Source organism: Sapajus apella, unplaced genomic scaffold, assembly GCF_009761245.1.
Source record: "Sapajus apella isolate SASKATOON/1434 unplaced genomic scaffold, GSC_monkey_1.0 scaffold21, whole genome shotgun sequence".
NCBI lineage: Eukaryota > Metazoa > Chordata > Mammalia > Primates > Cebidae > Sapajus > Sapajus apella.
In genome coordinates, this window is record NW_022436961.1 from 4,599,933 (window position 1) to 4,627,408 (window position 27,476).

The 27,476-nt window shown below is 34.6% G+C and overlaps 1 protein-coding gene across 1 annotated transcript in view; it reads right to left on the bottom strand.

The window, feature by feature from the left end:
* Positions 1 to 328: 328 nt before the first annotated feature.
* ADAM32 (ADAM metallopeptidase domain 32) overlaps positions 329 to 27,476 on the bottom strand; it is a 170,973-nt gene continuing 143,825 nt past the window's right edge. Inside the window, exons 18-25 of the mRNA XM_032288017.1 lie at positions 24,753 to 24,855; positions 21,640 to 21,796; positions 11,105 to 11,143; positions 7,391 to 7,429; positions 5,892 to 5,930; positions 4,237 to 4,275; positions 1,784 to 1,822; positions 329 to 749 (exon numbers count right to left, since the gene is read on the bottom strand). Of these exons, the coding sequence (XP_032143908.1) occupies positions 329 to 749; positions 1,784 to 1,822; positions 4,237 to 4,275; positions 5,892 to 5,930; positions 7,391 to 7,429; positions 11,105 to 11,143; positions 21,640 to 21,796; positions 24,753 to 24,855 (876 nt within the window). The remainder of the gene's footprint in view (positions 750 to 1,783; positions 1,823 to 4,236; positions 4,276 to 5,891; positions 5,931 to 7,390; positions 7,430 to 11,104; positions 11,144 to 21,639; positions 21,797 to 24,752; positions 24,856 to 27,476) is intronic.

The following is a 27,476-nucleotide window of genomic DNA, read 5'->3' on the forward strand; positions in this document are numbered from 1 at the left end:
GGGAATCACATTTGCCTTTAAGACCCATGCCTAAGGGTCCTTCACAAGCTGCCTCTCTGTCTTCTGGGCTTGACCCTGTGGGTCACTTGGCCAAGGGACAAGAGAAAGGTGGGAGGTAGAGAGGCCTGGATGGGAAGGTACAACCCTTGAAACAAATAGTCCTCCCTCAGAAGCCCAGCTGGGGTCATGGGGAGGATGAGGAGGGCAAATATCTGGATGTACTGGACCTGCGTGCAGTCGGCCAAGTCCCATGAGAAGGACCAAGAGGAGGAACACAGTACACTGCCCAGATCCTGTCCTGAGTAAGACTGAGTAGGGTCTGACGCATCTAGGGCCCCAGGTGGTACATCAGAGGGGGTGGCATGGGGCAGGAGGCACAGGGGTAGGAGTAGTGGAAGAGCTCCAGAGAAGAGATCATGGGAAGAGCTCGCAGAGTCAGGCGGGGATGGGGACAGCTGAGATGAGTTTGGATGACTCTTATGGGCCCTGCAGGTGCAGAACTGCGGCCCCAGGGGGTAAAGGAAAGGGAAGAAAAAACAAACACACTGGCATGCAAATTGATCCACACCAATTTATTGTTTCCTTCAGCTGTGACCAGGAAAGGAAAGACAGAATTTTCATTTCTCAGTGAGACTCTCGATGTTATCCATCGCCTTCTGAAGGAACCATTAGTTACTGTGGAGGAGAACAAAAACACATGCTCAAGGTACTGACAGCAAACTCCTACCACTGTACAAGCAGGTGGGGTACTGCAAAGTGCAAAATTCATGTGGCAGGGAAAAAAGAATTGTTGAAAGGATGTTTGCAATTTTGCTTGTGAAATTATTTGACCATGAGTCACTTACTTTATACTTTGATTTCTAGAGAACCATCATATTTAATCAGAAGTACTTGCAAATGAGAAAATGTAACATTTTTTAAATTTTAATGAAATGTTTATAAATGTAACAAGTTAATGTCTTTATATTTTTAGAAATTTAAGTTCACATTAATTTGCCTTTTTTAATACCTTGCAGCCAGTTTGTGTGTGTGGCGCGTGTGTGTGTGCGCACGTGTGTGTTGTAAACAGTATTTTAGCCTTTTGTTCTTTGAAAACTCATAGACCCAAAGCACTGTAGTATATGCTGCCTAATGGATAAAATGGTCCTGATTACAAATTTGTTTTATAAACAAATTTACAGATCTTACATCTTGTTAGGTACGACTCTTTAACTCCATTCTATCAACAAGAGCAAGTTCTCAATAAACTTAAGAGACCTTGACTAAACTGAAGAAAAAAAAAAGACTAAGTTATTTAAATACTCATTAGTAACAAGATTAGTAAAGATTGGTCATTTAAATATAGGTCAGTTAGGCTGGACATGATGGCTCACACTTATAAACCCAGCACTTTGGGAGGCTGAGGAGGGCAAATTGCCTAAGGTCAGGAGTTCAAAACCAACCTGGCCAACCTGGTGAAACTCCGTCTCTACTAAAACTACACAAATTAGGCGGTCATGGTGGTACATGCCTATAATTCCAGCTACTCAGAATGCTGAGGCAGGAGAATCACTTGAACCTAGGAGGAGGAGGTTGCAGTGACCTGAGATCATAGCATTGTACCTCAACCTGCTTGAGACTCTGTCTCAAAGAAAAAGAATAAAATAAAGACAGGTTGTTTAGTGGTGCAGCACTTTACCAATTCATCTACCCAATCCATACTTAGAAATTAATTGTGGATTATGAATTTTATTTTAATTTCATACACGTATTCATTTCAAGAAACATCTTCTAATGTACTTACCTACTGCTTTGTGTTTGGGTATTTTCCTGTGATTTGGCTCTAAGTAAATAAGGAAATAACATTTTTAGGTTGACATAATACAACCTGTCAAAGTTATGTTATATTTATTTGTTATGGCAATTTCTTCCTCTTTCCCTTCAAAGTGGTACTAAAAAAGAAATATTGCCAAATTTGTATTTTTATACTAATTACTACCAAAATTCAAATTTAAAATTCTTGAATGTCTTTTCCTTTTTTTCTTTTTTTTTTTTTTTTTTAGAGACGGAGTCTCACTTTGTCACCCAGGTTAGAGCATAGGAATATGATCATGGCTCACTTCAGCCTCAACCTCCTTGGGGCTCAAATAGCCTCCTACCTCAGCCTCCTAAATATCTAAGGCTACAGCCCCAGCCAATTTTTCCTGTTTCTTTGTAGAAATGGGATTTCACTTTGCTGCCCAGACTGGTCTTGAACTCCTGACCTCAAGCAGTCCTCCCACTTTGGCTTCCCAAAATGCTGGGATTACAACATTTTGTAATGTGAACCACCATACCTAATCTTTTCCATTTTTATGTCCACAGGTTCCTTATTTCTAATCCCCCAACTAAAAGAATGGGAGAGAAAAAGAATGAACTGAAGACAAATTAATCAAGATTAATTTATAAAGAAGATATATAATGAGATGAGTGAGAATATTCAGTGATAATGCGTAATTTTACTTCTCCCATCCTTTCCCTACCTTTGCTACTTTGTATCTTCAAAACTTACTGTTGATTTTTCCTGCTACTCTGACCGGGGAGACTTTCTTATTTAATATAATTAGTTACTTCCCAAACCAATAAAAAGATTTGTATTTATAGGTGTATGAGTCTACTGACATGTGCACCCATTAGATTCCTGGATGTGAAAAAAAAATTATTGTTTCACTGTGTTTACCCAAGGAATTGGCTCTACCAACATCTTCCACTGGCTTCCCAACAACAATAAAAACACTAAAAATATAAATGTAAAAAGAACAGAAATATCAAGAAAATGCAGTAAGCCCTATAACAGTAAAGAACAGCAACATGTGTGCTTAGCCTACTAAGTTTAAATGAAAGAATAACCACAGAATACTTTTCAGTTATGCTAAACACAAAGTTAGAATAATGGGTTAACATTCCAAATTACACTCCCCAAATCCAGTGTATATTATCCTATGGATGATACCCTTATCTATCCCTCAATCTAGCTGAATTTATTACTTCTTAAAGAGAATGATAACGATATGATTATGGCATATTTTATGAGGAGAGATAATGTAAGGGAACAATTAGAGTGCTTACACCACTAAGAATTATATATACATATGTGAGCTTCAAGAGTAAACCACTCATTCGTTAAGCAAGTATTTATTGAGCATTAACTCTGCAAGATACTACGTATAAACAGGTAAGGAAAATAAGCATGGACATGACCCTCAAGTGATCTCAGAGGCTGAAAGGAGATTCATGCTTCTAGGTGAGCAGAAGATTGGGAGAATTGCCGTGTTTGAGCACTCTACCACAACTCCCTTGGTGACAGTGACAGAGTGGAGAAAACAAAGAAAATCAGCCTTTTTCTCAAACATAGCTTAGAGAAAGTAACTGATGTCTGTAAAAGGGTGCTTATGTTAGGAGACATCAAAGAACAACAGAAAGGATAAAGGAGACAGAAATACTGTAGTTTCCTAACGGATGGGGTGCCTTCATCAGGGAAAACAGGAACTATATAATGTTGTGGTATAGCCTAGAAAATTTCACCTGTGGGTATAAAGGATATTTTGGAATAGCAGTGGGTTGAATATAACTCCAAAAGGTCACTTTAGGAAAAAATACTAGACAATACAAGAAAATAAAAACTGTAAAATGAAGAATGCATGATGAACATACCAGTACATATTTGATAACTTCAGAAGGATTGCAAAACCACAACGGTGGGATGTAGAAAACCAAAAGCTTAAAATGAATTCAGAGAACCCTTGTTAACACAGGTGTGGAGCATTGCGGGTCTGTGGGAAATGTAGAATTTTAGTGTGTTTATAATCCTGTCTCCTAAACTCTTCCTAAGTGGAAATAATCATTGACTCAGTCATTCACATTGAGTTTTTGTGGGTGTAAATGCAACCTGAAAAAATAATATTTCTCCTTTGTGTATCCCAAAATAAACAACGCAAAATGTTCAGCTTACGATTTAGTTTCACAAAGTAATTATAAATATTTGTATCTTATTAAATTTCACTAGCTTATTTCTTGTATAACACAAGAGTAGACAATCAACAAAAATTTAGTCAACTGAAGAAAAAAGATTAATTGAATTAAAACTTGTTCTAGAATGAGAAATATTATCAATTGTGGCGTCTCAAAAATATTGAGCAATTATTTATGAATTATCAAATTTTTCATTCTGAATTTTCGACATACTTATTTATAAGTAATACTTTCTGTCTTGATTACCTGCTAGTATATGCTTGGGCACTATCTTCTGATTCGGATCTAAAAATAAATTAAAAACAATATCTAAAAGTTAATACTAAGAGCTTGCCATTTTACACCACCAAAACTAATTATTTAAGTACTTGGGGCATGCAAATAAGTAGCATTCTTTTTTACTCAAACGCCAAATGCAACATATAGTACAAAATGTAAATTCTCTACTAGAGAAGAGTATCAAGATAGCAGAAGTTTTTCAAATTACTTCTAAGTTAATGTAAATTTAACTGCAAATTTCTAAATCTGTCCTTCAGCCTCCAAGTTAGTCTTGTATTTCTTGATATATAAATTGCAGCAGCTTGTAAATTAAAACTTACATTTACTTCTGACCAATTTGGCAGACTGGACTAACAGGAAAACGTATCCTTTCTTTTAGATACATAGAAAAAAAAAGCTGAAGACGACAAAAAATGTGTACTTAACTAAGATTGACAGTCACAATGTGTTTTCCTTCTATCATTAAAAAAAAGAAAGAAATTAGAAGCTCAGAGGGAAACCAAGAGCTAAAGCTGAATTACTTATGCCCTAAAAGATGTGGTTTTCATAACCCTAACTTGGAAGGAGTTGAGGGCATGGATCTTTACGTGCTAGAAAGCTGGAATGGAGCTGTTTCCCAAGCCTGATAGTCTTTAATGGAAATAATAAAAGCTGTGACCACTGCACTTCAGAACACAACTAGCAACTTTTCTCAGCCACTTAGAAAGAAAAGGATCATCTAGAGATGCAGGAATCACAGGCCTGCACCAGACCTCAACTGCTGAATTCCACCACCCACAAATCTGAGAGCAAGCATGGAAAACACTGCCACATTCATGCCCCAGGAGAGGCAAACCTGAAATACTCTCCTCTCAATGCATGCCTCTACAACTCAGGGCATGCAGAATTCCCATGAGAACATTCACTGCCCTTGAGGATGAGCTTATAAATCTAAAATAGCAAAACAAAAATTCACACATTGAGATGAACAGATAATATAAAAATCTTCAAAATGGAAATTTTTAGGACCTCCACACAGATCAAGGCAGGAATGAGGCAAAAAAAAAAAAAAAAATAGCTATTAAGAAAATGGAGGATTTGGAAACTGATATAAGGAAGTGAAACAATGTCAGATAGAGAGGTAGAAAGGCATAATAATACATGAAGAGCCCAGTTAAAAAACAGGGAGGCTAGGCCGGGCACAGTGGCTCATGCCTGTAATCCCAGAACTTTGGGAGGCCGAGGCAGTTGGATCACAAGGTCAGGAGTTTAAGACCAGCCTGGCCAAGATAGTTGTACCATCTCCAAATAAAAAAGTAAACTTCCCCTTTGTATGCTCCAAGATAAAGAATACAAAAGAATCCTTTTTATGAATTAGCTCCTTAAATATTTCACCAAATTTGTTTTCCTTTGTTTCCCAGAAATAAACTCCCAACACATATTGACTAAACTGCAGGAAAGAAGAGATTGACTTATAAATACTCACTAGTTACTAGATCAGCAAATAGGTTGTTTTAAGGTATAGTACCTTACCAATTGTGTCGATTCAGTTAATAGCAAGTAACTGTTAATTATCAATTTGTTCATCTCAATTTTTAACACATATTTATTGTAAAAAAAAAAATGCCTCCTAATTTACTTACTTGCTAGTGTCAGCTTGACTGGTGCTTTCTGATCTGGTTCTAAAAGAAAGCAAAAAGATAATGTTTCCACATTAATACTCAACAATAATGTGCCTCCATAATGAATGAATGTTAGATCATTTTATAACCTGTGCTAATACTTCTATACCAAGAATCACCACTGATGAATAATGTCAAAAGACTACTAAATTAGCATATGTAAACAAAGCGAAGGTTTTATTTATTCATATACAATGTTCATAAAACGCTTAAATTTCAAATCTTCAACTAAGCAGAGGAACAAGAAAACAGATTTTTTTCCTTTTCACTTTCTAGCACAGAATATATACTTCATTTTAAATGCCTGATTCTGGCCTTCAGAGTCTATCCATTAATAAATAAATTGCTACAGGTTGTGATTCAAATCCACACTAATGTCAAGAAGACTGAGCTGATGGGGAGGTGTGGTAATTTCCCCCTTATCCCACACATAGAGAAATAGTGCAAAAACAACACTACTATTTACTAAAATTTTTCAAAAGAAAGGGTCATTTCTAGTGATAGTTAAAAGGAGAGAGATAATTGAAAATGCAAAAGGTAAATACAAACTAAATCTGAATGACTTCGTGGGTTCATATGTCAGCTGCATAAGCTACATCAACTTATCAAGAGTTGAGAACTTCAGGAAAGTTAGAGCTGACCTCGTTTTCTAAACCTGGAAGCCCTGAAAGGCCATAACCACTCATGAAATGGGGATAGTTAAAGCTGTAGCCACCAGACGTAGAGATGCATCAGGGAAATTGCTTCAGAAGAAGAGATGAAAAAGGAAAACCAAGAGGCACAGGAACCCTGAGCACTTAAATTGGCTTAGGAATTTGCATGGAAAAATCATCACACAGAGAAACAGGAGCCTCATGTATAGGATAAGGACACCAATTCATGCTTCCTATGAATTCCAGTGTAACAGTTATTACAAAAATTGATCACACAAGAGGGTAAAATATGACCTCCACAAGGAGGCTTTTGCAAAGCACAGTAGGTTTGTTCATACCAGCATCACCACAAACAAGTGAATAATGCATTGCTCTCTGATGTTGTGATGGCTATGACGTCACTAAGCTATAGGAAACTTTCAGCTTCAACATAAACTATGGAACCACCATCATACATCATCTCATTTACCAAAACATTGTTATGAAGCACATGGCTGTATAAAACAAGCTGGGTAATTTCTAGGCACTATACATTCTTTCCTTTACTAATTATGCATGTCTTATCTCATTTTAGAATCAGCTATTTTATTCCTTGTTTCCTTAGAAAAGAATTCCAGTAGTAATTTATTAAATGAAGAAAGGACTAATTTATTAGAAACCAAATTAAAATCCAGATGAGCAGTCTGGATTTTAGTGCATTGCTTTACCAATTGACATTGTTCAAAAATATTTAGAAATAAATTGTGAATTATCAATAAATTCTCAATTTTCAACATGCAACTTAAAAACACCTTCTAAACTACTTACTGGCTGGCATATGTCTGAGTGCTGCCTTCTGAGTTGGATCTAAAAAAGAATTGAAAACAATGTCTCAAGTTAGTACTAAGAAAACTTGCAAACTTCACGAATGAAAATCAGGCCATTTTATAATTAGTATTAGCTCTTTAAAATACTCATTACTGGCCTGGTGCAGTGGCTCAAGCCTTTAGTCCCAGCACTTTGGGAGGATGAGGCAGGCAGATCACAAGTTCAGGAGTTCGAGATCAGCCTGGCCAACATGGTGAAACCCTGTCTCTACTAAAAATACAAAAATTAGCTGAGTGTGGCAGTGCATGCCTATAGTCCCAGCTACTCAGGAGGCTGAGGCAGGAGAATCGCTTGAACCCAGGAGGCAGAGGTTGTAGTGAGTGGAGATGCCGAGATCACGCCATTGCACTCTCCAGCCTGAGTGACAGAGTGAGACTCTGCTTCAAAAAAAAAAAAAAAAAAAAAAAAAGACTAATTACTAATAAATAAAATAATGTCCAAAGTCACTGAACATAGATGCAAATAAATAATATTTTTATTTACCCATATATTTCATCCATAAAAAGTGCTCATTTCAAATCCTGCAATGAGGAGAGTATCCAAAAAACACAGATTTGCTTTTTCTGATCATAGAATATAAATTTGTTCAGAAAAAAAGACAGATCAACTATATCTAAACATAGAACATAGATTTGACTTTGAATGTCTGATTCTGACCTTCACACCCCAACTTTTTGTTTTTTATTCATTGTTAAAGGCAACATTTTTTAAATTAAAAGCTAGACTGCTCCCTAGGTAAGCTAGCAGAGTGAGCTGGTAAAACAATTTTTCCTTTCCATTCCTCGCATACAGTGCCAAATAAACACACACACACACATGCACAAACATTTGATACATTTGAGGCTCACAGCAAAGGAAGACTTCTGTTGCCAGTAAAAATGATGAAACTGAGAGCTCACAGGGTAAACAAGAGCAAAGGCTGAATGACTTCAGAAGTATCTAAGCCTACAGTGCTACCAGTCATATGAAAGTACATCACATACAATTATGTACAGTACATAATATATGAAAATGAAAATAAATACTTGTTTTGGTTTATGTGTTTACTCTTTGTTTGTTTGTTTGTTTTTTGAGACAGAGTATCACGCTGTTGCCCAGGGTGGAGTGCAGTGGCTCAAGCTCGGCTCACTGCAACCTCTGCCACCCAGGCTCATGCACTTCTCCTTCCTCAGCTTCCTGAGTAGCTGGGATTACAGGCATGTGCCGCCAGGCCCGGATAATTTTCTTTTTTTTTTTTTTTTTTAAGTAGAGACAAGGTTTCACCATATGGCCAGGCTAGTTTTGAACTCCTGACCTCAGGTGATCTGCCCACCTTGGCCTCCCAAAGTGCTGGGATTACAAGAGTGAGACACTGCACCTATACTGTCCTTTTTATTATTAATTTATAGTGTACTCCTTTGCTTATTTAAAAAGAAAAGTTAACTGTAAAACAACCTCTAGCAGGTCCTTCAGGATGTATGCAGAAGGCAGGATTGTCATCCTAACCAACGACAGCTCCAGATATGTCATTGCTCCTGACGACCTCCCAAAAGGACAAGATATGGAGATGGAAGACAGTGATATTGCTTATCTTGACCCTGTGTAGGCCAACGCTAATGTGTTTGTGTCTTAGTTTTTAACAAAAAAGTTTAAAAAGAAAAAAAAATAATACAAAAAAAGCCAATAAAGATATAAAAAAAGAAATTTGCACAATGTGTTTGTGTTTTGAGCTAAGTGTTATTACAAGAGTCAAAAAGTTTTATACAATTTAAAAGTTTATAAATTTGAAAAGTTATAGTAAAAGATAAGGTTAATTATTGAAGAAATAAATTTTTAAATAAATTTAGTGTAGCCTAAGTGTACCGTGTCTATACAGTTTATAGTAGGACTCAGTAATGTCCTAGACCTGCACATTCACTCACCACTCACTCACTCACTCACCTGGAGCAACTTCCATTCCTGCAAGCTCCATTCATTATAAATGCCCTATACAGGCATACCATTTTTTATCTTTTATATTTTTACAGTACCTTTCCTATGTTTTGATACATAAATACTTATTCAGTTACAGTTACCTACAATATTTTGTACTGTAACATGCTGTACTGACTTATATACATAAAGTTATAGGATATAACCTAGGTGTGTAGTAGGCTATATGGTCTAGGTTTGTGTAAGTATACTCTGTGATGTTCACATAACACAATCATCTAACGGTGCAGTTCTCACAGCATATGCTTGTATTAAGGGACTCATGGCTGAATTAGTGTACTGCTTGGATAAACAGACAAATGCATGGAATTTTATAGATTGTGACAGAAGCCATGAATCTAGATATATAAATTTCTATAATAATTATGGGATGGTGAGAGCTAATTACATTGACCCAATTGTTCTGTTCTTTTAAACATCAATAAATAGCATTTTGTCCCTATTCATCCTACCTATGTTTCTCATATTTCTTTTTCTTCCTTTCTTTCTTTCTTTTTTTTTTTTTTTTCTGGAGCTCACTGGTGATCATGGCTCACTGCAGTCATGAACTCCTGAGCTCAAGCAATCCTCTCACTTCAGCCTCCCAAGTAGCTGGAACTACAGGCTCATGCCCTCATGCCTGGCTAATTTCTTAATTTTTAATTTTTTAGGCACTCCTCATACCTCAGCCTCTCAAAGTGCGGGGATTACAGGCATGAGCCACCACACACAGCCCCTATTCATGCTTTTTAACCATAACTTCAGTTCTCACTATTTTATAAGTCTGTGAACTGGACTCAATATTCTCTTTCAGTGTCAAGACACTTAACTACTCATCTTCAATTTTGTAAAAGTCCAAGCCTTATTTCTTCAAATATTGACTCTTCCCCACTCTAAATTTTCTATCTCTGAATTCCTGTTTCTTAGCTGGTCTTTGATATGTTACTATTCTATTTGTCTTGTATTCTGAGTGATTTCTCCAAACAATTTAAAAATAAGCAAGTCTTTTTCAGCTCCTTCATTTCTTGTTTAATGGATTCTATTTTTTTTAACCTCTATGCAAATCCTAAGCATTTTTTTTGAAGTTGTTCAATTACCTGTATTTCTTTAGATTACTTTGGCTGTTGGTATTACCACCTCTTGTGGCTTTTTTTTTTTTTTTGTAAGGTTAAGTAGTATTGATTGTATCATGAGAATTCTTTATATTTTGCTTTGCATAATAGGTATTTGCTTACACCAACATCATCACAAACAAGTAATGCATTGCTCTCTGATGTGGTGTTGATTACAATATCATTAGGCTACAGGAATTTTTCACCTTCATTATAATCTTACGGAACTATCGTCATACATGTGGTTTGTCATTTACTGAAACATTGTTATGCAGCACATGGCTCTATAACACAAGCTAGGTAACTTCTAAGCACTATATATTCTTTTTCCTAATTACACATGTCCTATCTCATTTTAGAATCAGCTATTTTTTTCCTTGTTTCCTCAGAAGAGACTTCCAGTAAACATTTATTAAATGAAGAAAGGAATAATTTATTAGAAACTAAATTAGACTGTATGTTAGCAATCTGTATTTCAGTGCATTGCTTTACCAATTGATGTTGTTCAAAAAAATTTAGAAATAAATTGTGGATTATTAATGAGCTTTTGATTTTCAAAATGTATCTTAAAAACAGCTTCTAACCTACTTACTGGCTGGCATATGTCTGAGTGCTGCCTTCTGATTTAGATCTAAAAAAAAATTGAAAATGTCTCACATTAGTACTAAGAAAACTTGCCAAATTCATGAATGAAAATAGGCCCATTTTATAATCAGTATTATCTCTTTTATAAGACTAATTATTAATAAATAAAATACTGTCCAAAGGTCAATCAACAGAGATGCAAATAAATAACAGTTTTATTTACCCATATACCTCATCCATAAGAAGGGCACATTTCAAATCCTGCAGTGAGGGCAGTATCAAAACACTCAGATTTGCTTTTTCTGATCTCTTCTAAACACAAAATATAGATTTGACCTTGAATGTCTGATTCTGACCTTCATAATCCAACTTTTGGTTTTTTGTTCATTATTAAGGAAAAGACTACCCCCGAGGCCAGAGATTGAATAGCACTGCCTTAGAAGGAGCTGGTGCCCCAGGACTTTGGATACAGAGATGCTGTAGGTGAACTCTTTAACTAGAACAAAAGCCAGAGGGGCCATCTCACCCATGAAACAGGAATAATAAAATTTCTGACCAGTGCCTTTTGGAATGCAAGAGGGAAATATGCATAAATAGAAAATGCATCAAGAAGAGAAGTAGGACTCCCAGGCATCCAAAAAGTGCAGTTTCGGGACCCCAGTTCACAGTCCCACAAATGCTTGAACACTATGCATGGCAAAATTTTTAAAATATTTTTTCTTTAAGAAAGGAAAAATTAAACAACTGGTATGGTTAGGCTTCATGTCCCCATCCAAATCTAATTCCCATAATCCACATGCATCAAGACAGAGACCATGTGGAAAAAATTGAATCATGGGCGTGGTTTCCCCCATGATATTCTCATAATAGTGAGTTTTCATGAGATCTGACAGTTTTATAAGAGGTTCTTCCCACTCTGCTTCGCATTTCTCCCTCCTGCTGCCTTATGCAGAAGGTGCCTTGTTTCCCCTTTGCTTTCTGCCATGATTGTAAGTTTCCTGAGGCCTTACCAGCCATGCTAAATTGTGAGTCAATTAAGCCTCTTTCCTTTATAAATTACCCAGTCTTGGGCAGTTCATTGGAAGGTTGCCAGCAGACTGGAAACACTTTGGCCTCTCCAGTGCAGCAGGGGTTTAAACTTAAGGGGACAGAGAACAAAGACACAGGCCTGGTCCCAAGCCCCCAGCGATACAGCACATAGCCCAGGGATGCCAATTTGAGCCTTGGCCCACTGAAAGCATCCAGAAATGAAGCCAATTGCCTAAACATAACTTATACCACAGTAGAATCCTTAAAGCATCAGATAATGTAAAAGCAGAAAACTCCATACAAAAGACAGTAATTTCAAAGATTAAGGGAACATCAGCCCACACAAATGAGAAAGAACCAATGCAAAAACTGACAACTCAAAAAGACACAGTGTCTTCTTACCACCAAACAACCACAGTAGCTCTCCAGCTATTCTTCTTAACCAGACTGGAATGGCTATACTGACAGACATATAATGCTAAATCTGGATGGCCAGGAAGCTCCTCAACACACAGAAGATGGAAACTCAATCCAAGGAGCACAGCAAATGGTCCAAGAGTTAAAAGGTGACATAGCCGATTTAAGAGAAAAATAAATTGAACTTCTGGAAATGAAAAATTCACTGCAAGAATTTTATAAAGCAATTGAAAGCATTAATAACAGAAGAGATCATACTGAGGAAAGAATCTCAGAGCTAGGTGACCATTTCTTTGAAACAACACAGGCAGGCCAATAAAAAGAAAAATTAATTTTTAAATGAACAAAATATCAGAGCCATGTGTGATTATGTAGAGACCAAACCTATGACTCATTGGCATTCCTGAAAGAGATGGAGAGAAAGCAAGCAAATTGGAAAACATATTGGAGGAAATTTCCACAAAAATTTTCCCAGCCTCACTAGAGACATTAACATGTAAATTCAGGATATTCGGGGAACCCCTGTGAGATACCACACAAGATGAAAACATCCCCAAGACACATAGTCATCAGATTCTCCAAACGCAATATGAAAGAATAAATGTTAAAGGCAGCTTGGGAGAAGGGGCAGGTCACCTACAAAGGGAACCCCAACAGGCTAACAGCAGTATTTTCAGCAGAAACCTTACAACTCGGAAGAGATTGGGAACCTATGTTCAGTATCCTTAAAGAAAAGAAATTTCAGCCAAAAAATTTATACTCAGCTAAACTAAGCTTCATAAGCAAAGGAAAAATAAAATATTTTTCAAACAAGCCAATGCTAAGGGAATTTGTTACCACCATAGCTTCCTTATAACAGGTCCTTTAGGGAGCGCTAAATGTGGAAAGGGAAGGCTATTACCTGTCATCACAAAATCACACTTACATGCATAGCCCCCTGACACTATAAAGCAAATACATAATCAAGTCTATATAACAATCAGCTAACAACATGATGACAGGATCAAACCTGCACATAACAATATTAACCTTGAATTTAAATGGGATAAATCCCCCACTTAAAAGACATAGAGTGGCAAAGTGTTTAAAGGAGAAAGATCCAACTACATGCTGTCTTCAAAAGATCCATCTTACCTGCAATGACCCCATAGGCTCAAAGTAAACGAAAGGAGAAAGATCTATCAAAAAAACAAAGTACAAAAAAGAGCAGAGGTTGCTATTCTTATTTAAGATGAAACAAACTTTAGCCCAAAAACAATAAAAAAGGACAAAGAAGAGCACTACATAATGATAAAGGGTTCAATTCAACAAGAAGACTTAATGATCCTAAATATATATGGGCCCAACACTGTAGCACCCAGATTCACTAAAAAAAAGTTCCTAGAGACCTATGAAGATATGTTGAGGGCCACACAAAATAGTGGGAGACTTCAACACCCCACTGAAAATCTTACGCAGATCATGGAAGCAGAAAATTAACAAAGGTATTTGGGACCTAAATGTGACACTTGACCAAACAGACCTAACAGACATCTGCAAAATACTCCACCCAACAACACCACAATATAAACTCTTTACATCTGCACATGGCACAGGCTCAAAGAATGACCACATGCTCAGTCATAAAGCACTTCTCAAAAAATTCTTAAAAACCTAAGTCATACCAATCATACTCTCAGACCACAGTACAATAAAAACAGAAATCAATACCAAGAAATTTAAAAACCATACAATCATGTGGAAATTAAACAACATGCTCCTGAATGACTTTTTGGTTAAATAATGAAATTAAGGGAGAAATAAAAAAATGCTTTGAAACTAATATAAACAAACATATAACAGAAGCCCTGGGACACAGCTAAAGTAGTGTTAAGAGGAAAGTTTATAGTGCTAAATGCATACATCAAAAAGTTAGAAAATCTAAGGTTAACAACCTAACACCTCACCTAGAAGACCTAGAAAAACAAGGGCAAACCAACCCCAAAGCTAGCAGAGGAAAATAAACAGCAAAATCCAAACTGAACTGAATGAAATTGAGACACAAAAATCCAGAGAAAAGGTTAATAAAACTGTAAGTTCTTTAAAGAATAAATAAAATTGATAGACCACTAGCTAGATTTATTTTAAAAAGAGATGTCTAAATAAACACTCTAAGAATTAACAAAAGTGACATTACCACTGACCCCCCAGAAATTTTTTTAAATCTTCAGAAACTATTACAAACACCTCTATATGCACAAACTAGAATGCCTAGAAGAAACGGATGAATACTTAGAAACATACAACCTACCATGATTGAACCATGAAGAAACTGAAATCTTATACGTATCAGTTATAAGTGCTATGCGCACTGCCTGGGGTACAAAATCATTTATACACCAAACCCCAGTGACACACAATTTAACCATGTAACAAACTTGCACATGTAGCCCCTGAACCTAAATTAAAATTTGGGGAAAAAAAAGTGGTAATCTTTGACAGGGGATGAAAGGGAAAGACCAAGGAGAGGAATTACAAAGGAAAATAAGAAATTTCTTGAGGGTTACGGATACCTTTATCATCTTGATCATGTCGATGGTTTTATGGGTGTTACTTTTCAAATTATGAAAACATCAAATTATACACTGAAAATATATGCAAATTATTGTACATCAATTATATATCAATAAAACAACATATTTAAAAGAGAGCAAACTATTGATACACATAATAAATGGATGAATTTCAAATACATCAGCTATGGCATAGAAGCCGGACTGGAAAGACTGCATAATGTATTAATTCACTTATACAAAGTTCTAATAAGCAAAACGTAGCCACAGGAAACAGATCCACCAGTCCTCAGAGCTGGAAAGGGGTGAGATGAAATATTTGGCATAACAGAACTGCTCTATATTTTATTGAGCTAGTGGTATGTGTGTATATTTGCTAAACTCATAACACTGCAGACACCAAAAAGGAATGAATTTCATGATACATAAATTATACCTCAATTTTTAAAAGCTGTATTCTAATCACAAAAGGAAAAAAAAATGAAAAAGAAGAAAAGAAGATGGAGAAAAAGGAAGAAATAAAGAACAACCACCACCACAACCAAGGAGGCTAAAATGGGGACACTAAAAGACAGCAAGTTCAGAAGGAGAAAAAAGGCAGAATGGGGAAATCAATCATTGCAGGGATAATGGCTGAAAATTTTCATAATTTATAGAAAAAATAAAGTTTAAGTATAAAGATAAAAATGAATTAATTAGACTGATAGCAGACATCCAATAAATAATACATGCCAAAATTTAAAAGCATATCCTTAAAGGTATAACAGAAATAGTTGTCCACCTAAAATTCCATACCCATATAACCCATAATTAAATATTGAACATAAAACAAAAACAATTTTAGTAATAAACATCAAAAAGATTATTACACTTAGAACATCACTGTAATATCTACTAGAAAATGTACTTCCTCCAGAATAAAATGGAACCTACAGAAATTATATGCAAGCTGAATAAATAGAATAAATTGATAAATTCCAAGAAAGATATAACATATCAAGACTGAATCATAAACAGAGCATCTCAGCCAAGCCTGTGGCTCACACCTGTTATCCCAGCACTTTGAAAAGCCAAGGTGGGCAGATCACTCGAGGCCAGGAGTTGGAGACCAGACTGGCCACCATGGTGAAGCCCTGTCTCTATTAAAAATACAAAAAAAAAAAAAAAATTAGCCTGGTGTGGTAGTGCACACCTGTTGTCCCAGCTATTCTGGAGGCTGAGGCCCAAGAATCACTTGAACCTGGGAGGTGGAGGTTGCAGTGAGCCAAAAATGCACCACTGCACTCCAGCCTGGGTGGTGGAGCAAGACAAGAGAAGAAAAGAAAGGAGAGGGGAGGGGAGGGGATGGGAGAGAAGGGAAGGGTAGGAGAGGGAAGAAGGGAGGGGAGGGGAGGAAAGAAGGGAGAGGAGGGAAGGGAAGAAGGGAGGGGAATGTCTGAACATATCAAATAGCAAGTAGAAGATTGCATGAGTAATCAAAAATCTCCCAACTACAAAAGGCCCTGAATAACCAAAGCAATCCTGAGAAAAAATAGTAAAGCTGGAAAAACTGTACTACCAGACTCAAAATATACTACAAAGCTGAGAAACCAAAACAGCATGGAACCAGCATAAAAACAGACACTTAGACTAACAGAATAGAATACAGTAACCAGAAATTAATCCACATATCTAAATTCAATTGAATTTTGAAAAAGGTGCCAAGAACATTCGCTGGAAAAAGGGCAGTCTCTTCATTAAACGGCACTGGGAAAACTGGATATCCACATGCGTAGGAATGAAACTGGACCCCTACCTCTCAATCTGTACCAAAATAACAACAACAACTCATACTGGATCAAAGGTCTAAATATAAAATCCAAAATAATAAAACTCATAGAAGAAAACATAGGGGAAATGATCAGGACATTGATCTGGGAAAAGATTTTATAAATAAGACTTCAAAAGCACAGGTGACAAAAGCAAAAACAAACAAATTGGATTATATCAAATTAAAAACTCTCTACACAGCAAAAGAAACAATCAACATAGTAAAAAGACAACCTACAGAATATGAGAAAATATTTGAAAACTACTGGATTAATACCAAGAATATACAATGATTTCAAATATCTCAACAGGAAATAAAGCAAACAATCAGATTTAAAAATGGGCAGGTAAACTAAGTAGACATTTCTCAAAAGAAGACATACAAATGGCCAACAAATATGAGAAAAAATGTTCAACATCACTAATAATCATAGAATTGCAAATCAAAATTACAATGAGGTATTATCTTACACCAGTTAGTATGGCTTTTATCAAAAAGGCAAAAAAAAAAATACTGGCAAGAATGCAGAGAAAAGTACGCTGTTGATGGGAATGTAAACTCGTATAGCCACTATGGAGAATAGCAGGGAAGTTCCTCAAAAAACAACAAACAGAACTACCATATGATCCAGCAATCCCACCACTGGGTATTTATCCAAAGGAAAGGAAATCATTGTATTTTAGAGACATCTTCACTGCCATGTTGACTGCAAGCACTATTTATAATGGTTAAGATATGGAATCAACCTAGGTTTTCAACAACAAATAGATAAAGAAAATGTGGTATAGATATACAATGGAATATCATTTTGCCATAAAAAGAATAAAATTCTGTCATTCACCACAACACAGATGGAATTGAAGGACGTTGTTAAGTGAAATAAATCAGGAACAAAAAGTTAAACACTGCATGTTCTCACTCATATGTGGAAGCTAAAAAAAAGTTGATCTCAGAAGTAAAATGTAGAACAGAAGATACTAGAGGCTGGAAAGATTAGGGGGAAGGGAGGGATAAGGAGAGATTTGTTAAAATCTACAAAATGACAGCAAGTTGAGAAAAAATTTCTAATTTTCTATAGCACTGTAGGATGACTATAGTTAACAATAATATATAGTTTCAAGTAGCTAGAAGGAGGATATTGACTCTGCCCAAAACAAAGAAACAATAAATATTTGAGGTGATATATCTGCTAATTACCCTGATCTGATCATTATACATTACATTTGCTGAAACATCACTATGTGCCCCATGGATATGTATAATTATTATTTGGCAAATTTAAAACTATATGAATAAATAAAACTTGCAATTCAAAAAAAGTCTCCCAACAAAGAAAAAAAACCAGAACCAGATGGTTTCACTGGTGAATCCTACCAAAGTTTTATAATTTAATTAATACTAATCCTTCTTAGACTCCTCCAAAAAATTGAAGGGTAGGGAACACTTTCAAACACGTTTTATAAGACCATCATTACCCTGATACAAAAGCGAGACACGGACATTACAAGAAAATAAAATAATAGGCCAATATCCTTAATTAACATAGACATAAAAACCCTCAATAAAATACTAGTGAACCGAATTTAATAGAATATTATAAGGATCATATATCATGATCAAGTGAGATTTATATTTGTGATGCAAGGACAGCTGAAAATACACTCAAGAGACACAGGAAACAAAATTCAACTTATTTAATTAAAACTCTTACCATCTCATTATAGAAGAAATATACTTCATAATAAAAAGCTATATATTACAAGCACACAGCTACATTAAACTTAACAGTGAAAAGCTATCATTAAAAGTTTTGGTCTAAGATCAAGAATAAAACAAGAAGCCCCTTTCACCACTTCGATTCAATGTAGTACTAGAAGGCCTAGCCATAGGAATTAGGCAAGGAATATGAAATAAAGGACAGCCAAATTGCAAAGGAAGAAGTTGTCCCTGTTTTCAGATGACATGACCTTATATATAAAAAACTTGTCACTTTGCTAAGAGAGTAGATCTTAAGTGTTCTCACAGTACACACAAAAAAGAGGTTAACTAAATAAGGTGATGAATGTGTTAATTATAGTAATTGTGATATTCACTGCACAGTATATACATATATCAGGCAAATCATCAATGTTTGTCAATCATACCACAATAAATCTCAGAGAAAAAAAAATAATTGAACTTAGAATGAAAAAGCAGGATTCTAAAAAAGATTATGATTTTGGTGTGGGTAAACAAATCACATGATAAAATGTGGTGATACTGTACACACATATAAATGAATGCATACAAACACTGGCAAATCTGAATAAGATCTTCAGTCGTATTAAAAATATTATAACAATACCATTATACTGGCTGTGGAAATGCAGTTTTCATGTCAGATGTTATCTTTGGAAAAAGCTAGGCAAAGGGTACATGAGAATCCTGTGCGATTTTTGAGAATTTTTGTCCTTAAATTATTTCCAAAAAAAAAAGATTTTTAGAAAAGGAATGGTAAGTAAGATTGGGAAATACACTGGAAAATCCAAGTATTCACTGACTAAATATAAAGATGATAATAACAAAAATAACGCTGGCGAATTTGGGAGAAATTGGAAAGTCAAATGACAAACTGAAAATGGAAGTAGTTAAAAGGCTAAGATCCTTGGGTTATTTCAAAGAAGACTATATGTAATGATTAAATTTATATATTATGTAACATTAACTACAAAATCTAAAATTTAAAGAAAATTACTCAAACAAAAACAGAAAATAAAAATGTCCAAATAGTTAAAGAAAAAAAGAGAACAGAGAAATGAAGCTATTCAAGACCAGCCTGACCGATAAGGTGAATCCCCATCTCTACTAAAAATACAAAAAATTAGCCAGGCATGGTGGTACACACCTGTAATACCAACTGCTCGGGAGGCTGAAGCAGGAGAATTGCTTTAACCCAGGGAGCTGAGGTTGCAGTGAGTCGAGATTGCACCTCTGCACTCCAGGCTGCGCTACAAGAGTAAAACAACATCTAAAAAAAAAAAAAAGAAAAATGGAACCAATAAAATAGATCATAGAAAAAGAAAAAAAAAACAAGTATGGTAAATAGGAAAAAAGTATGATGGCAAATTTCAGCCTAAGCATATGTCATCATGGATTAAGCATATGAGCATAACAAACTCCACTAGTGCATTTCATACAAAGGTTATGTATAAAACACCAGCTAAATGCAAAGACAGATTGAGAAAAGAATGAAAAAAGATGTACCAGGCAAATGTCATTTTTAAAGAGAAAGTTGATATAGCAATCTAAAACAGTGAAAATTGTATTTAAGATGCAATTTGTAATGATTAAAAGAAAATACACCAAGAAAATATAACTAACACATATAAAGCATGAGAACACATAAAGCAGAAATTTCAACAATCAGAGGGAAAGCTCCAACCCATTGAAAATTTTACTTTGCCTCTCACAGAAAATAAAGTATCAAACAGACAGGAGGAAATAATGGTATGTATAAAAATGATTCGAAACAACACAATTTAAAAGTTTGTCCTAAAAACGTTGGAGCAGATATGTCAAGCTTACACATTTATAAAAATTTACTTCATTTTTCATTTCAACATTTAAGAGTCTAAATCATACAGACAAGTTTCTCAAAATAAGCTAATAAAATTAGAAAATTATTTTTAAAACAATGAAAATAAATTATATAATTGGCAACTAAAGACTACGGTTGATTTATTATTTAAACAAGAAACCACACTAGATTTCTTAAAATTTTTTTTAACTGAATGTCGACTATAGTTTAAAAACTGGAGACTATAAAGAAAATGACATATAAGGAGAAGGTTTTTGCTATTAAAGTATTTCTTATTTTAGAAAATAAGAAAGCTTGAAAATTAATAAAGCATTAAAATCAAGAAATCTAGAGTTACAACAGAGCAAAAGTAAAAAGACTGGAATTGAGGAAAAAGAGCAAAACTTAATATAAAAAACAATAGAAATATAGAGAATTCAATGAAACTGAAAGTTATATATATATATATTTCAAAATTAGAAAAGGAAATGCATCTACAAAGACAGAATAGCTACATGTATTAAAAACACGTAAGACACACAAACATTCAGTGTCTCTACAGGGAAGGAAGGGGATCATACCAGAAAGAATTGCAGCTGCAAATACAATGCCTTATTTTATAAGAGAAACAAGAAAAATATTAACATCTGTTTATTTCCCATGACGAACAAGTGAATGCTTGTCATCTTGTTCTCTTAGTGTTTGAATTATTTCTTGAAAATAAAAATGTAATAATCTAAATTATAAATTTCCCTTCTGAAAATTTAACCCAAAGAATATTTTTTAAATTATTTCTTATATGTGTCAGCAACGTGAATTAAAATAGTCTGTGGTAAGGCCCAGAAATATGCATTTTTAATAAATATTTCTGGTGTTTCTTTTGTGGATGACATAGATCATCTCCCTTTGATAAGTAAATAACAGATATATGTGAGTTCTGCCTCTCTCTCAACTAACAGTCCAATGACTTTGGCAAACTATGTAAACCACACTTCCAAATCTTTGTGTCTTAAAAAGAGGGTTATTCACAACTACCTCATAAAATTAAATGACATGTTGATGTAATACTCAAAATCCCAGGGATATGTAAAGTATTGTTGCTGCTCATGATATTGTCTTACGTATAACTAGATTCAAATAGTGCTAATGTTTAACTTCAGAACACAAATGCAGTTTACTCGCTACTTGAGAATTCCTCTTCCTTGGTGAACCACTTTTTCAGCTGTTTCCTTGCCAAAACTATTACGGTTGTCACAATGAGAATAGGAAGAGCAATGGAGAAACCTAGAAGCCAGGTGTTTTCAGCCTTCTCAGATGCTCTTTCCATGATTGAATCTAAAAATAAAAATACAAAAAAGATCAATATAAAAAAATTAACCTATCTACTTTTACTTTCAAGTTGCAACAAATTCATTAAATGTTCTGAATTTGTATTGTTATTCAAGGAACATGGGAAAAATCATTCTAGAATTGTAACCATAATCTGTAGGGCTACCTCTACAACCTTTCATTCTAAAAACATGGAAACCAAATTTTGAAAGTTCAAAAGTATTCAAGTCTCACAGCAGCTACAGCAAAATCTCACTATAACACTGTAAGTAGGGACAAAAAATTCAATGATATACAATGTGAGATTGCATAATTGCGTGGTTATCCAAAAATTACAAGGAAGTCAAAAATTATCAAAGGAATTCAATGTATTTGTGTATATCCAATTTTTCCTTGGTAGATTGTTGGCTTTTGGCCTTGGGATCAATGTTTATAAATGGGGCCGTTGCAGCATTGCTAAAAAGGGCATTGACATAATAATTAGAAGAATTGATTTCTAATCCTAATTCTGTCCCTTGCTATCATTGGATATATAGACTCAAACATATCCTCTGAACTTCATGAGAAGAAGAACTTCATTTTGCTCACTGTACATCCCCAGTGTCTAGACCAACACCTGGACCTGGATTATATTAAGACTTCAATAAATATTTGCTAACTCAATTAATGAATGAATGGCAGAAATGGAAGCTGTGGTGCACAAAAAGAATAATATGCCAGCATCACTTCTGTCATCTCCTAAGCAGAAATTGATAGATTTTTCTGATTTAAATGATAAACTCCCTCAAAGTAAAATCTAGTCTTCTATTCCATTTCTTCTATAACAGAAACACAGTAACAGTACTAAACACAGAGAAAATGTTGTTTGTTTAGAGCTGAGGTCACAGGATCAGTCACGGGGCTGAGAAGGAGAAATTGTGTCCCAACTCAAATCCATCTTAATTTATAATCCCCAGGTCTTGCTGAAGAGACCTGATTGGAAGTGATTGGATTATGGGGGCAGTTTCCTCATTCTGTTCTCATGATAGTCAGTGGATTCTCACAAGATCTGATGTTTTTGTAACTGGTAGTTTTTCCTGTGCTTGCACAATCCCTCTTGCTTGCCACCATGTAAGATGTGTCTTTGCTTCTTCTCACCTTCTATCATAATTTTAAGTTTTCCTGAGGCCTCTCCAGTAATGCAGAACTGTGAGTTCATTAAACCTCTTTTTGTTATAAATTTTTTTAAAAAAGAAAATATTCTAAAAGAGGAAGTCAATAATATCAGTAAAGAGAAATTTTAAAAGATATTTGGCTTTAATTATGATATTTTAATGTTAGAAAAGAGAGCAAGACAAGATCAGGCACATTCAAAATAGTATCGCTATAGATAATAAGGCTATAGTAACCAAAACAGCATACTACTGGTATAAAAATAGACACAAAGACCAATGGAATCGAATAGGGAACCCAGAAATAAAGCCAAGTACAAATAGCCAACTGATCTTCAACAAAGCAAACAAAAACATAAAATGGGGAAAAGATACCATATTCAACAAATGGTACTGGGATAACTGGCAAGCCACATATAGAAGAATGAAACTCATACAAACAACAACTCAAGAGGAATCAAAGACTTAAATCTGAGCCCTGACACCATAAAAATTCTAGAATATAACATTAAAATACTATTCTAGACATTGCCTTAGGCAAAGAATTCATGAGCAGGAACCCAAAAGCAAATGCAACAAAAATAAAGATAAATAGAAGGGACATAATTAAAAATCTTCTGCAAAGCAAAATAAATAATCAGCAGAATAAACAGACAACCCATAGAGTAGGAGAAAATCTTCACAAACTATCTATCTGACAAAGAACTAATATTCAGAATCTATAAGGAACTCAAACATATCAGTAAGAAAAATAAACAATTCCTTCAAAAAGTGGGCTAAGGACATGAATAAGTAACTTTCAAAAGAAGATATACAAGGCTAACAAACATATGAAAAATGCTCAGCATCATTACTAATCAGGGAAATGCAAATCAAAACCACAATGTAATACCAACTTGCTCCTGCAAGAATGACCGTAACTTAAAAAATCAAAAAATAATAGATGTTGGCATGGATGTGGTTAAAAGGGAGTGCTTTTACACTGCTGGTGGGAATGTAAACTAGTACAACCACTGTGGAAAACAGTATGGCAATTTCTTTGAGAACCAAAAGTAGATCTACCATTTGATCCAGCAATCCCACTACTGGTATCACCCAGAGGAAAAAAGTCACTATATATAAAAGACACTTGCACATATGTCTATAGTAGAACAATTTGCAATTGCAAAAATATGAAACCAGCCCAAATGCTCATCAATCATTGAGCGGATAAAGAAAGTGTGATATATATACACTATTATATCACAATACTACTCAGCCATTAAAAGGAACAACATAAAGCATTTGCAGCAAACTGGATGGAGTTTGAGACCATTATTGAGACAGTAAAATACTGTGAAGTAGCTCAGGAATGGAAAACCAAACATCATATGTTTTCACTCATAGTGGGAGCTAAGCTATGAGGACACAAAGGCATAAGAATGATACAATGGACTTTGGGATATTGAGGGGAAGGATGGGAGGGGGTGAGATATAAAAGACTACACATTGGATACAGTGTACACTACTCAGGTGATGGCTGCACCTAAATCTCAGAAATTACCACTAAAGAACGTATCCATGTAACCAAAATCTACCTCTTCCCCAAAAACCTATTGAAATAAAACTAATCAATTAATTAATTAATTAATTAACAAAAAGAGAGAAAGATTAAGATGGCATGTTTGGTTTCCATTCCTTGAGAGAATTCTGATTACCTTTTCATTACAAATATCAGTTGCCTCATAAATGGCAAAATCGAACTTAGTTTTAGTGAAGATAAGCAATTTGAGAATTTTATTAAATGGGTATTTAAACAGAGAGATACTTGCCCATGTCTTCCTCAGGAAATACGGAAAATCCTTTGGAACGTGTTTGGCAGTTTGGAAGCTGATAGCCTGGTGAACAATGGCATATGTTTTTGGAATTACACACCTAGGATCATTTCGAAAAATTAAATGATTATTTTAAAATATGTTTTCATAGAAAGTGACCATCAAGCTTACTTTTGTACCATAACCTAGTGTAATTTTGTTTGTTTAGAGTGACAATCTCACATATCAAATGTTTGCTTTCTTGGACTAAAACACAGACACACACACAAAGCAAAAAAAAAAAAAAAACCATAAAGTGAGGCTCTCAATATTTGCATCAAGAAAATCTGACACCTTGAAATGCTTATCCACAAATTTACCATGCAATTTCAAAAATGCATACTTAAATTCTAATGAAAATGTGACCCTCCAGTGGCATACTGGAGCCAGCATATATGAGCCTATTTCTGAGCTCTCTATTTTTATCCACTGCTCTATATGTCTGTATTTTATGACAGTAACATACTGTTCTGGTTACTGTACCTTTGTACTATATTTCAAAAAGCTTTTTTCTTCTTTTTAAAGAAGTCTTTTAATTATTTGAATTTTTTATAGTTTCATATAAATTTTTTAAATTTTCTATTTCTTTGAAAAATAACATGGAGATTCTCATAAGAATTGCACTGAATCTGTAGATAATTTTGAGTATTAGGGATAGTTTAACAATATTAATTTTTTCAATCCATGGAATATCTTTCAATTTTTTGTGTCTCCCTTAATCTTTTTTCATGTTTTATATAGTTTTCAGTGTATAAGACTTTCACCTCCTTGGTTTGTTTTAAACCTAAGTATTTTATTCTTTTTGATGCAGTTGTAAATGGGATTGTTTAATCTCCTTTCCTAATAGTCTATTTTGGATGTATAAAAATATAACTGATTTTTGAGTGTTGTTTTTGTGTCCTGAAACTTTACTGAATTCAGCATTTCTTCTACTAGTTTTATGGAACCTTTATGGTTTTCTATGTATACAATCATGCCATTTGCAAACAGAAGCTACTTTATTTCTTCTTTCCCATTTAAATGCCCTTTATGTCTTTTTCTTGCCTCATTGCTTCATCTAGGAATTCCATTCCAGTACTATATTGCGTAGGAGTGGAGAGAATGCCTATCCTTGCATCGTTCTAGATCTTAAAATAAAGGCTTTCATTTTTTCACCATTGAATATAATTTTAGTTGAGGACTTTTTACATATAAGCTTTCTGCTATTCCTAATGGATTGAGTTTTTACAATGAAAGTGTGTTGGATTTTACCAAATGATTTTTCTACATCTTAATATCATAAAGTAAATTGATCTTTCATCTTCTTAATGTGGCATACCATATTAATTGGTTTGTGTATTTTGAACCATCCTTGCATCCCTGGAATAATCCCATTTCGTCATAGCGTATGATTCTTTCGATGTGTGGCAAATATAGTTTGCTAATGTTTTGTTGTAAATTTTTGCATGCATGTTTGTAGATTTATTACCCTGCAATTTTATTTTCTTGTTCAATTCTTCTGTAGATGTTTAACATAAATCATTTGTGAATCCCCCTGGTCCTGAGATTTTCTTTGCTGGAAAGTTTTGATTACTGATTTAATCTCTTTATTTGTTGTTGTTCTGTTCAGGACATTCATTCTTGATTTAGTTTTGGCAGGTTGTATCATTCCAGGAATCTATCAATTTCTTCTAGGTTATCCAATATGTTAGTGTGTAAATGTACACCACAATATATTTTTTTAAACTAGATGCATGTACCTATTAATCAACCTCTCTTCATCCTCTCCTCCCCGTTACACATTCTGGCCTCTGGCAACCACCCATCTACTCTGTATGTTCATGAATCTACTTTTTCAACTTCCACATATGAGTGGGAACATATGATATTTGTCTTTCTGTGCTTAGCTTATTTCATTTAACAATGACTTTCAGTTCCATCCATGTTGCTACAAAAGTAAGGGGATTTCATTATTTTTTACATTGTGTATGTATGTCACATTTTCTTTATTTATTCATGTATTCATGGACACAAGTTGATTCTATATTTTGGCTATTGTGAATAACGCTACAATAAACATGAGAGTACAGATATCTTTTTGAAGTATTGATTTCTGTTCTTTTGGTTATTTACCCAATAGTAGAATTGCTGGGTCATATAGTAGTTCTATTTTTAGTTTTTATGAGGAATTGCCATACAATTTTTCACGGTGGCTGTATTAATTTACATTCCCACCTATAGCGTGTGAGGCTTCCCTTTTTTCCACAGTCTGACCAGCATTGGCTGTTCTCTGTCTTTTTGATAAAATCCATTTTAACTGGATTGAGATTATAACTGATAATTTTGATTTGCATCTCTCTGATAATTAGTGATGTTGAAGGTTTTTTCATATACTTGCTGGCCATTTGTATATTTTATTTTGAGAAATGTCTATTCAGATCTTTTGCCATTTTTTAATCATATAATTTGTGGAGTATTTTTTTGCTATTGAGTTATTTGAGCTCCTTATATATTCTGATTATCAGTCCCTTGTCAGATGGATAGTTTGGAAATATTTTCTCTTATTCTGTGGGTTGTCTCTTCACTTTAATTGCTTTTTTTTTTTTTTTTTTGCCATGTAGAAGCCTTTTTTCTTGGTGTAATCCCATTTGTTTATTTTTGCTTTTGTTTTCTGTGCTTTTAAGGTTATATTTTTTTAAAAGT